This window comes from Vulpes vulpes, chromosome 9, assembly GCF_048418805.1.
Source record: "Vulpes vulpes isolate BD-2025 chromosome 9, VulVul3, whole genome shotgun sequence".
NCBI classification, from domain to species: Eukaryota; Metazoa; Chordata; class Mammalia; order Carnivora; family Canidae; genus Vulpes; species Vulpes vulpes.
In genome coordinates, this window is record NC_132788.1 from 54024234 (window position 1) to 54036722 (window position 12489).

At 43.3% G+C, this 12489-nt stretch overlaps 1 protein-coding gene across 1 annotated transcript in view; it reads right to left on the bottom strand.

Moving 5' to 3' along the window:
* The window catches only part of TXNRD3 (thioredoxin reductase 3), a 51599-nt gene that overhangs the window by 28877 nt on the left and 10233 nt on the right, over window positions 1-12489 (bottom strand). Inside the window, exons 2-7 of the mRNA XM_072720127.1 lie at window positions 10790-10850; window positions 9636-9745; window positions 7906-8010; window positions 7612-7684; window positions 5844-5963; window positions 704-846 (exon numbers count right to left, since the gene is read on the bottom strand). Coding sequence (XP_072576228.1) covers window positions 704-846; window positions 5844-5963; window positions 7612-7684; window positions 7906-8010; window positions 9636-9745; window positions 10790-10850 — 612 coding nt within the window. The remainder of the gene's footprint in view (window positions 1-703; window positions 847-5843; window positions 5964-7611; window positions 7685-7905; window positions 8011-9635; window positions 9746-10789; window positions 10851-12489) is intronic.

The window sequence follows — 12489 nt, forward strand, 5'->3', positions numbered from 1 at the left end:
GTTGTGTTCATCAAACAATTTCGTTTTCCTGACATATTGCTCTTACAATACGCAAACATTACAAAGCTTAAAGAATATACTCATTTCCATACCACTTCTATTAATACTCTTATGAACGACATGTTGGAATTCTAGGTAAGGTTTCATTTTATTTTTATTTTTAAAATTATTCTCTTTTTTTATCGAAGTACAGTTGACATACAATGTTCCATCAGTTTCAGGTGCACAACACAGTGATTCAACAAGTCTCTATGTTACATTCTGCTCACCACATGTGTAGTTGCCATCTGCACCCACACGAGGCTACTACAACACCACTGACTATTCCCCAGGCTGTACCTTTCATCCCTGTGACTACTCATTCCATTTAGCCCATCCCTCTCAAGGTTTCATTTTAAAAAACAATTACACTGCTACAATTTTTCCCTTTTTAGTCTTTGAAATGTTAAACTATCTAGTCTAAACATTTTCCTTTAAGGTAGTAATAAAATCAAAAGACAAATAACTTTAAATGAAGAGCTCTTTAAAAGGCAATTCCTTCAATTTAGTAGGACCTGTGGCATCAACAACAATGGAGAAGTAGGTGCACGCAAGGCAATGTGTGTGCATGCATCAGTGATAATAACGTGATACAGAATTTCAGATCAAGGCAAGCTCAAGCAGTAGTAAAGAAAAGCAAGAAACAAGACAAAACAAACATTACCTTTATTTTATGATGTTCGACAAATTCTCCATAGGAATTGACATAGGCCACGGCCTTCTCCCTCAGGGACAGCCTGTAGCCCCAGTTTAGAGAGCCGATGTGGTTTTGAATCGCTTCTGTCATAGTCTCCCAGGTGTGCTTTACTGAAAATAAATAACCAGAGTGAAGGCATAAAGTGAATTTTATTTTAAGATTTTATTTATTTGACAGAGAGGCAAAGAGCACAAACAGCGGGAGCGGCAGGCAGAGCGAGAGGGAGAAGCAGGCTCCCTGGGGGGCAGGGAGTCAGATGCAGGGCTTGATCTGGGGACCCTCTGATCATGACCTAAACTGAAGGCAGACACTTAACCAACTCAGCCTCCGAGGAGCCCTCATGAATTTTATTTTTAATGCTCCATCATACACAACCACACGTGAGCCATACTATATATTGCTTTAAGAATCAAGAAGTGAATACAAGACAAGTAGCAACTGAAATCTTTTTTAGCCAGTTATGCTTTATACTTCTTCCTCTTTTATATTACAAAACATTAAGCAAAAAGTAGAATTCTGAAAAGAGAGGGGAAAAAATCCATGCAGCAAACAACAGGGACAGCAGCCCAAAACATCACAAGGCAGGAAGACCATCCCTACTCAGGAGCAAGCACCCCAAGGCCACTCTCCCACTCTGTGAGGCCTGCTGTACACGGCATTCCAGAGGTGAAGGGAAGCAGGTCTCAGGTCAGTGAGCACCACATGTGCACCTGACCAGACCAGCATGGGCCATTCATTTTCGGTTCACTTGGTGGTGGTTTTATGACAGTGAAGATCCTACATTTCTTGACAAGAGTGGTTACTGCTCACCACTGCCCAGCATTTATATGACAATGTTTCCTCATTTCTTGTTGCAATTGGAGGAGGAAGTGATGGAATTCAATTCGTCATCATCCCTGTATTTTCTAGGTGGGATTGATTTCCAAGCATTCACCTCATTTGATGTTGCTGCTTCCTGAAGGAGAAACCAGCCTCCATGCAGCACCGTGTTTATAAGACATAGAGGCCAGCCCAGGGTTCCCATCATACTGGATGAGATGCCAAAGGCAAACCCAGCTAACTGAGCGTTCATTCTCTGGTCACATCTGGTGAACCGTGACCCATCACCCATCCCACCTAGCACTCTGAAGAAAGGCCTCAGCACTCATCAGGAACATGGGAAGTTACAGTGCAGGAGAGAATAAGAGGTCACAGTGCACTGAGTTTGTGGCCTGGATGTCCCATTACCTCCTCCAGGATGCCAGTGTACACGAAAGGCTCCTAAGATCTTGCAGCCCAGAGGGTCACTGTGGTTGCACTACATTTCCTAAACCCCCTGCCACAATCCCAGGAGGTAATGACCTAGCAGTGATGAGCCTCTCCCCATGGCACATGCCTTCAGATCCTAAGATATCTCCTCCTCTCTAATCTGGAAAAGCTACTCCTGTAACCTGCTAAGAACCATTTCTCCCAGGGACCTTGTCAGTTAAATTCATACTTCACTTGTCCTTTTGTTTCTGGTTCTTATTGTAAAAGACACTCTGCATCAGGGTTTCCCAAATCCTGCACATGGGGATCCCCTAGGAATCAGACTGAAATCTACAAAGCCTTGCACCTGTCACAAACCTATGGAGTCAGGACGAGCTCCCCCAGGAGATTCTGACATGGCAAGTCCAGGGATTGGCACCTTATAAACTGGCTCCCCTATTTTGGGGAGAGTGCTAAATCACTAATTCCTCAATGTGTTTGTGTGTATGTGTGTGTGTGTGTGTGTGTGTGTGTGTTCTTTTTTTTTTTTTTTTTTTTTTTTTGCCTTACAGTCTCCCTACCTGGTATTAACTGCCATTGCTTTGGTTTGCATTTCCCTGATATATCTTTTCCTACCTATTTAAGAATTTCTCATTTAATTTGTTTCTTTAAAAGATTTTAGTTTTATTATTCATGAGAGACACACAGAGAGAGGCAGAGACACAGGCAGAGGGAAAAACAGGCTCCCTCTGAGGAGCCCAATGTGAGGCTCGATTCCAGGATCCCAGGATCACAATCTGAATTAAAGGCAGACGCTCAACCACTGAGCCACCCAGATGTTCTATATTTAATTTCTGATCTGGAAATTCTATATACATTTTAAAGTTATTTTAATCTATTATTTCTCTACCAATGTCAAGAACAGAAGTATCTAGAACATTCTCCCAGACTAAGATTTCAACATGCTTTCAGGTCCTTTCTCTTACCTCTTAGATTCTATGGACTTCCCTTGGCCATTCCATGAAGCCTATGCCTAAAACCTGCTCAGCCCCAAATTTTATGAGATGGCTAGCTAGGTATTTCTTAGTATAGCACCTCAAAATTAACTAAGAAGCCTTTCATATATGCGGAACTTTGAGGAATCTAACACAAGATTTTACCTACTGGAGGAAATGAGAAAGTATTTAGGAATACTGAGCACATAGATGAGTTAAGTACATCACCTGGCCCCTCGGGTGAGGCAAAGTGGTGGGAGCATACAGCCTGCTGCCCCCCTCCCTGAACATGCAGAGCCCCAGCAGTGTGGGGCAGTGAGCACAGGCATGGCTGACACAACAAGAAGTCGTCAGCTCGTGGGGAACCCTCCTATGAGGAGTCACGCACACACACCCCTGCCTGGCTGTCCCAATCCCAGGCTGCGTGTACAGTTCCACTCTTTGTGGCCTTTCTCCTTTATGGGACATTCAGTGTTTTCTCCTAACTTGGCCTCGAGTATTTTAGACTTATTAAAAGAGGATATAAATGCTTTTAGTTTTAAAAAGAGACTCCTCTGGGCGCCTGGATGGCTCAGTTATTTAAGCATCTGACTCTTGATTTCAGCTCAAGTCATGAACTCAGGGTCAGGGGATCGAGGCCCGAATCTGGCTTGGTGCTCAGTGTGGAACCTGCTTGTCCCTCTCCCTTTGTTCCTTCTCCTGCTTGTTCTCTCTCTCTCTCTCTCTCTCTCTCTCCCTCCCTCATAAATAAATAAGTAAATACATACATACAAACATACATACATACTTTAAAAGAGACAGAGAGAGAGAGAGAGAGAGAGAGAGAGAGACACCTTAGCTACCTGCCAATCCAAAATATACCTAATTCAAACCCTATCCCCTTTGGCTTTTTGGCACCATTTCCCTCCAGACAGTTCTCTGAGACTTCTTAAGGCTTATTCCTGAAAATTTTAGGCCCTCCTGGCTTCTGTGAGACAACTCTCCTGGGTTTTCCTCATCTTCCTTACCCACTTCTTAGGATTAACATTTCTCAGGATCCTGTCTCTGTCTTGTCTTCTCTTCCATCCACAGGGTCTCCCCAGCCCCTCTGAACAACTCCTAAGACTTCAACCACCACCTACAATGTAGGCTGCAAACACCCCAGCCCTGCCTAGACCTCACTCAAGCACAAGCCATCCCCAGAGAGTGAACTCCACCAGGATGTTCTGCTGGGTAAAATCCATACAAGATGAAGGATTCAGGGAGAAGGATTCTTGAAAGTGAAGTTAAATTGCCAAGTGCCAAGACTTCATCTTATCTACAGCCAGTTGGTACTACAGCTGGACTGGAATCTCTCCATGGAGCTGAGTGTCTGGGGACATCTGTCCAGCCACAGTTCTTGATGCTGAACTCCACCACAACTGGCCACTAACTCCCACCTGCGTGTGCCCTCCAGCTCAGTAAATACACTGCATTGTACCCAGTCCCTCTTCCTGGATTCCTTCCTTTCCTTCACCCTCCACCCCACCTGTGACCTGGGGGGCCTGGCCAAATCACCAGTAAGGATATGCTCTTGTACACATGTCCTCATTCAAAATCTCTGGGGAGACAAGTCTTTGTAAGTTTTTTAGAAATTCCACATATGTTATTCTAAAGAGACAAAATCACCCATCCACATCTATAGCCTGTCAATTCCAGGCCTTAAAACCTTTAAATCCACCTCACACTCTCCAGTAAGAGTTCAATCTTGGCCCAGGCCTGGTCATTTCTCCTCTGGGTTAGGTGACAGCACTCCACCTCACCTGACTATCTTTGGACCTGCCCCCTCCCCACCTTCAACCTTCTAACCTCCTAGGTGCCACCAGAGGGATCCAGAATCTGAACTGTGGTTCAGGCTCCTTTCCCTGCTGACACTCCTCAATTACTCTCTTATCCCTCTGGGGCCAATCATAACTCCTTCTGATGGCATTTAAGAACCTTCACGACCTGCTTCTGTAATCTCGCTTCTTCCGGCATCCCACCCCATTCTCCACACCAGCCATTTGCTAGCCACCAAAGACTACATGTTTTCTCACAGCTCAAGAGTTCAGAGCACACTGCTTCCTGTCTTCAATGGCCTTCAAGATTCAGCTCAAGGATCACCTCCCACCTTGGACTCCCAAGGATACATTAAGTGCTCCTTGAGGCAATGCTCAAAACCTCACTGTGAATTACAGTGCACAGAATTGCCTCTCTTCCAACAGACTGTGTGCTGCTTAAGGGCAGGGGCTGTATTTTCCTCATATCTGTATCTTCAGAGCCTAACCAATAAATATTTATTGGATGAATTTGGTTTCCATCTTTTACTAACCAAAGACATATATAACCACCAGTAAAATAGAATATGTTATTGCAATAATGAATAAAATTCAAATGATGACCCTGGCTATTCTATTTTCTTTACATGTGAAGAAAATCTGAAGATAGCAATTATCCTCTCTCATGTTCTATAAAGAGTCTGGAACAGCTGTGGCTGCCAAAGACACTAAAGCCCTTGAGAGCAGGGCCAGGTTTCAGGTGACTGACTCCTCTGTGCCAAAGTGGGGTCCTAGTGAGCATTCACTAAACCAATTTCAGACTCGACTACAGAAATAAAAAGAGTAAGTCTTTCTCTAAGAAACTCATTCTTTCTTCTTTCCTCCCAATCTGTTTTGTAGGGTTTTTTTTTTTAGATTGTATTTATTTATTCATGAGAAACACAGAGAAAAAGGCAGAGACACAGGCAGAGGGAGAAGCAGGCTCCCTCTGGAGAGCCCAATGTGGGACTCGACCCCAGGATCCCCGGATTACAACCTGAGCCAAAGGCAGATGCTCAATGGCTGAGCCACCCAGGTGCCCAATCTGTATTTCCATATACTGTTACCTACCTTGTTGACTGTACTCCCAGCCAAATTTCCTGGCATCCCTCAGTGCCTGCCCCAAAAGGGCAGCTTGATGCATCAACTTCTTAGGAATACAACCCACATTTACACAAGTACCGCCAAGACCTGAGAAAGAAGATAACAGTTTTAATGTTTCCTCTGTGTCTGTGGGTGTATACATGGTTCTACACACGTGTAGAGAAGGTGTTGTTAAACATGTGGAAATGACACGATCAGATGGTTGTGAGGCCAACATCACAGCCCACAAGAACGTGCAAATGATTAAGCCAAACTTTTCAACTGAAGGTCTGTGAAGGAAACTCAAAGATGAGCAAAAATACAGATGTACACTTGAAAAGCTTTCTAGGGAGAGAATCCAAAATTTCATTTGATTAAGGAAACAAATATCAGACCAAGGGCTGGAATCTCAGCTTCCAGCCTTTATTCTCTGTAACTGACTCCTCCTCTGAGCCAACATTAGGTCCACTGCAAGCTGCCTGCTGACATCTACTCTCAATCTCGAACAGCATGAAACAGGCCATGTCTGAGTGCTCCTGTGCAGGGTATGAGTCCAAAGACTCCCGCATTGATCACAGTCTCTCTTCTGGTAATCCAGAGAAGTAGGATATTTCTAGACAGGAGAGAAAGAGGGAAGAGGGCAGGAGAAGAAGAGAGAGGAAGAAAGCAAAGACAGGTACACACACGAATTGTTTAACATACAACTGTTAGAAGGAACATATATTGGAAGGAAATGTTAGCTTTCACATATGAAATTCTAAAATAAAATTTTCTGAGTAAATTTGAATTTTAAAACTTGATTCTCATGTTTTGTCAGAGTTCTGGCAGGAAACAGAGGATACTGAGGAAGCAAGCTAGGAAACTGAGGAGAGGTTAGAGAGAAGTGATTACAGGGGTGTGGGCAGGAAGAGCGAGGAGGGACAAAACAGTGAGTGGGCCACCACCGACCCCACGTGAAGGGGCAAGCATACGGAGCAATTGGCACAGCCCACGGTGGGGGGGTGGCCTTTCATGCCTGCAGAGACAGCACGGACGGAGCTGGAGGAATGAAGACCCCAGCTCCACTGTCCTCCTTTCTTCGGTTCTCTTCCTGTGACCACTAACTGGTGGAGCCCAACTGGAAGCTAGAGGGCAAGGCTGCCAATTCATCAGCTTTCTGGGGCATAGCGCAGGGTAGAGACATGAAGAATGGATTTGACGCGTCAACAGGAAACATCCAGCACAAAATCTGTGTGTTCTATTAAGGTGAATGTCCTCATCTACAGCTGGAAGCTCCCCATGCACTTTAGTGACTGGACCTGGGCAATGTCACACACACACACACACACACACACACACTGACTTGACTGAGTCAAGGCAGCCGTTAGAGTCAGCTATGAAACTGACGCAGAAACACAAAACCATGTTGTGGCAAACTTAGGTGAGCACCACACGGTACACTCTGTGATTGCGACTAAGTGAAAACACTGGCGCCCATGGGCAACAATCATTATGGCATGAGTGTTAGAATCCAGGAGTCATGGAATCTTTTCTTTTTGCAAAATCTTCCTCCATTATTTTTATGTTATCTTCCCAAATCACTGCCTGTGAACTATGCGCTCTTAGGTCAGTTATGTGACCTCATGGAGACTTTCCTCACCTAGACACAGGCTTGTTACACCCTTTGAGACTACAGTGAGGATTAACAAAATTGAGGAAAGCCAAAGAAGTCTAAAGAGCAGAAAAGGAAGAGTCATAACAAAGAAAAACTGCTTACCCCAGGATGTGCCCTGAGGCGATGGGACTACAAAGTCTAGCACCATAACCTTCTTTCCCAAGATGGCAGCTTCCTACAAAAAAAAGCAACATATAAAGATTTTGTCATTTTCCTGACAACCCCCCCATTTTTCTCTCCCTGAAAGGAAACTACTGTGCAAGAACACAGTCCCTTCTCTTTATTAATACGATAAAAGCTTGGTCCGTAACACCAAATTCGCTTTTTTAAAGTAGCTATAGAAGCACTCATGGCAATCACCAGGAAAATCATCTCTGGGTTTCATTATTTTCATACCTGAGCACATGCAAGGCCACCAGAACCGCCCCCAATGACAATGAGGTCATAATCGTATGCTGAATCTTCCTGAAGGAGCTTCTGTAATAAGCCACTCTGATGGGCCTATGGATCAAAGGAGAGACGAAGGCATGACCTGTTTTTAATCTGTTTCTTTGTACCTGATGTTGAATCAGCCCATGGTAATAGCTTTTCTAAAACTCTTAGAAACAGTCCCTAATTCATCTAAGTTTGGACTGTAAATTTATCTAGATGGTATTCAGATAGGGTTCCAACAGATACAATGTATGCTAAGTACATATATTTTTGTTCATTATCACCTGATGGCTAGATATGTGTCAAATGACCCACAGGTCACAGTTTCTATGTCCAACGAGGCTTTTCCTTGGTCTTATCATCAAAATATGTTAACTGAGTATAATAGCCAAGTACCATTTTTCAAGATCCTCTGTCTTTTGCTCACCTGTGCCAGGCTTTATTTTGAAATCAGTTCATATGCATCATCAGCTGGACATGCACATCAAATTTTACATGGTTTCTCATAAACTGACCTAAATTTTGCAGCTTCCTGGTAAACTTCCTTATACAACACAAAATTTTCCTTTTTCTTTCAGGAATGGTCAGAAGGCCACTCTGCACAATAGTCTCCTGCTCACTTGGCCCCCTTTATGATCAGATGTAACTCAGGCAAGTTTAGGCATTCAATACATGATGTAGCAATAGTTTCTTTATGTTAAGATGGGTGCTCTATCCCATGAAGCTGGCTTTGGAAACACCATGTGGCACTAGCTCATCCTGGAGAGCAGAGTGGGAACACTATATAACTGTTGGACTCAGCACATGCCAGGTGGCCCCAGAAGGATGCATGCCCATGGAGGCTTCTGGCACAGTCTTTCTAGGATCCCTTTGGGCTCCTTACTCTTAGGTGCCCTTAGGAAAATATGTCTCCTAAGCATCTGTCGTGCACTATGAAATGGAATTGGTAACTCTGCATCTTTTCTGACATCTTTTCCAGGTTAGGAATGGTAAGACCAGCATTTCCTGAGGTGTTTACAGGCCTCCAATTATGGTACATACCACCACGTGAGCTGGGGTGTAGCTTCTGGAACTAATGAAGCAGGCTGCTAATAAATAACGATGTTGATCATAGATAAACATAAATCCAGACAATCTATTTTCCCAAGAAAACATAATCTTAAGTTAAAGACTCAAATATAAGCATTAAATCACTGATTACTACCATTTACACACATACATAAAAAATACAAGGGAACAGAATTTTAGTAAAAGGAAGTAGTTATAAAACAAGGACCTAACTTAAGAAGGAACATCAATTTTATCTATTACCACTTTTTTTTAAAAGATTTTATTTATTTATTCATGAGAGACACACACACACAGAGAGAGAGAGAGAGAGAGAGAGAGAGAGAGAGGCAGAGACACAGGCAGAGGGAGAAGCAGGCTACATGCAGGTAGCCCGACATGGGACTCGATCTCAGGTCCCCAGGATCACGCCCTGGGCTGAAGGCGGTGCTAAACCACTGAGCAACCCCCGCTGAGACCCCGCTGGGCTGCCCTATTACCACTTTCAAGATTATCTGATAACCATCCTCTGCTTTTTCAACTTCCAAAAGACAAATGAATAGACTCCTTTTTAACAGTCATTTTCTCCCCCTTCAGGCAGATTTAAAAACAAACTTGAACAAATGGCGTTAAAAACATATTATTACCTGGAAAGTTCGGTCACATCCACCCATATGCACTTTATTCACAAAAATATTGGGTACAGTTCTCTGATTAGTGATTTCTGACAGTACTTCCTGGACATTGGCTCCATCATCTGAAGAATAAAGACTTAAATGTATAAGAACATCAAAAGGGTTCGAAACTTCTGGGAGTTGAACAGAAGTGTTACAACACCAGATGCTCGCATGCACACACCCATAAGGATCGGTATTTACATATTATATAACTTCATGAAATGATTACTCAGGAAGGGGAAATGCCCGTTTTCAAAGGCAACCTAAAAGGATAAAGACAAATCTACAAATTCATTTAAAAAGAACCCTTCTAAATTAGATTTTAATATATCATTCAATGGCCATGCCACGACAAAAAGTAAAAATCCTCTTTAAAGAGCAAATATCGGGATAAAACTGCTTCAACTGTAATAACTCAGAAAATACTTCCTACAATTACATTTGAAAACTCTTTATGATCCGTAGTCCAAAATGTCTCCTCTACCCCTAAAAATAAAACAAGGCCACCACTACTTAAGACTGCCCTATTTGGTATACACTGTAGCAGTCTCAAAGATTTAAGAACATTTTGCTTGTTTAGGATACAAGGCTAAAAGGAGTTGGTGAAGTCTGGTGAAGGCAAAGATCAAACTCTTTTCTGTTCACCACCCCGTTCGCACCCTTGCAGATCACATGTGTGTGTAAAATGGTTGGTTAACATTAGATGGGTGGACACATGATGACAAAAATCAAAAAGTATAAAGTAAAAACTTAATGTGTTCCACCTCCTGCATAATACAATGAGGAAACGCAGTAGCTTCTTTTCAACTAACACAACTTCATCTATTTTGCCAGAAAGTTGGCAGATACACATGAAATGCCTGATATACTTCAGGGTTAGCAGTTTATACATCTTCTTCCTGCTAATGTCTCTCAAATATGAAAAGTATATAAATAAAAAAAATCTACACCAAATTATTTGCCATAGAGAGTTCTATCTTCTGCCTGGGTGAATGTAGACAAAAACAACTCACCCAACCCAAAGAGACAAGAGATAACTGAATTGAACAAAGCAAATAGAAAGTAGTCAATCCTGTTGACGTTTATTACAACAAAAGTATATACTACCTACCCTTTCTACTTACCAACTTGATCCAGTTCCAAGATATTACATGCAACTCCCAGAGAAGAAAACAGTTCTTTAACCTGTAACAGAAATTTACCTGGGGTTTTACTCTCACAAAAATTCGACAGTTATGAAAAAGGGGCATAAACGTGTCCAAAGTAAATATCCGGTTCTCTAAGTCACAACCACAGAGAGGTGTTTTATAACCCACTCATCATCATTACTTAACACCTTCCAGTGCCCTCAGCCCCCAAGATAAAGCTGGTTGTTTCTCTTCCAAGATGGAGACACTGGGGGCCTGGCACACCTGCTCCCTGGTGAAACATCCACAACTGGTGAAGATTATTAAAGAAAGAAAACAAAAAACCCAGCCATTTAAAGTCTCTGGGAATTGTCCAAAGGGCACACAGCAAATGAAATGTGGTAGATGTGGTAGAAGATCTGGTAGATGGCAATAAGAACAAAGTGTTCCTGTTCCTCCCTCCTCTGCCCTCGGACAGCTTGATAGGAGCCCCACCTAGGTGAGTGTGGACAAGAAAACAAGGCTCCCTAAGCCCTGCAGTTGCTGGCACCAGAAGAGGCAGTCTCCCCAGAGACTACTTCTCAGTCTCCCCAGAGCTCTCCGTGGCAAAGGCTACCTTCCTGGAGAGTGTGGCTAATGACATGGGGCTCCTTTCCTCCCTTCTTCCACCCAAGCCCCACTCACAGAGCAAAGGCTCTACCCCAGGCTGAAACCATTGTAAAGTGAGGGTTCAGGCGGAGAGAGGTAAGCCAAGAAGACCAGAGGTCACAGTCCCCACCCAGAACCCTGTTCATAAAGCAGGGTTGGCACTCCAAGAGAACCAGGTCACTGGCCTACCCCGAGCTCTGAAGCAAGGTCTCAGAGATTTTGCCCAGGGGCAAGAGGTAAACTAGAAGATCAAAGAGCTCCCAAGTTCTATCCAAAAGAAATGCCTGTATTTGAAATAGACTGTGGGGAAGGTCAAATCTAAAGGCACTCTTGGAAACAGTGGAGATTTTGGTGGTAAGCAACAAAGAGAAGGCTGGTAGCTTCCTTAGGTTAACCAGGCTAAACTGCAAGCCAGCAAGTTTACCAGAGAAAACCGGGACAGAGATCGTTAAGAATAGTCCATGTATGGTGTGAATTGTTTCAAAATTCACAGGACATTGTCAAGAACAATAGAGCAACTAGCCTTCAATCAGAAGGGCCTAACATCTGGGTATGATACCAAGAGACAGAAAACCTAACACAAATCAGGTGATGGGGATTAAGGACTGCACCTGTTCCGAGACTGTACGGAATTGCTGAATCACTGTGTCATACATCTGAAACTGAAAAACACTGTATACTAACTAACTGGAGTTAAAACGAAAACTTAATAAATTAAAAAGAAAAAAGACAAAGAAAAGCATAATACAGTCAACTGGAGCCCTGCTAAAATGTCTCTCACTCCAGGGTGACTGTGCACATATCCAAGAGGGCACACTCTGAGAAGTGACATCAGAGGCTCCATCTTTCAGTGGAAATAAACTTCCCTAAAATAATCCTGCCAACTTACTGTAGAGAAATAAACCAGCAAACAAAAACAAGCTGCAGTGGGGTGCCTAGGTGGCTCCCCACTGGTTAACCATCTGCCTTTGGCTCAGGTCGTGATGTCAAGGTCCTGGGATAGAGCCCCACATCCTGCTCTCTGCTCAGTGGGGAGTCTGCCTCTCCCT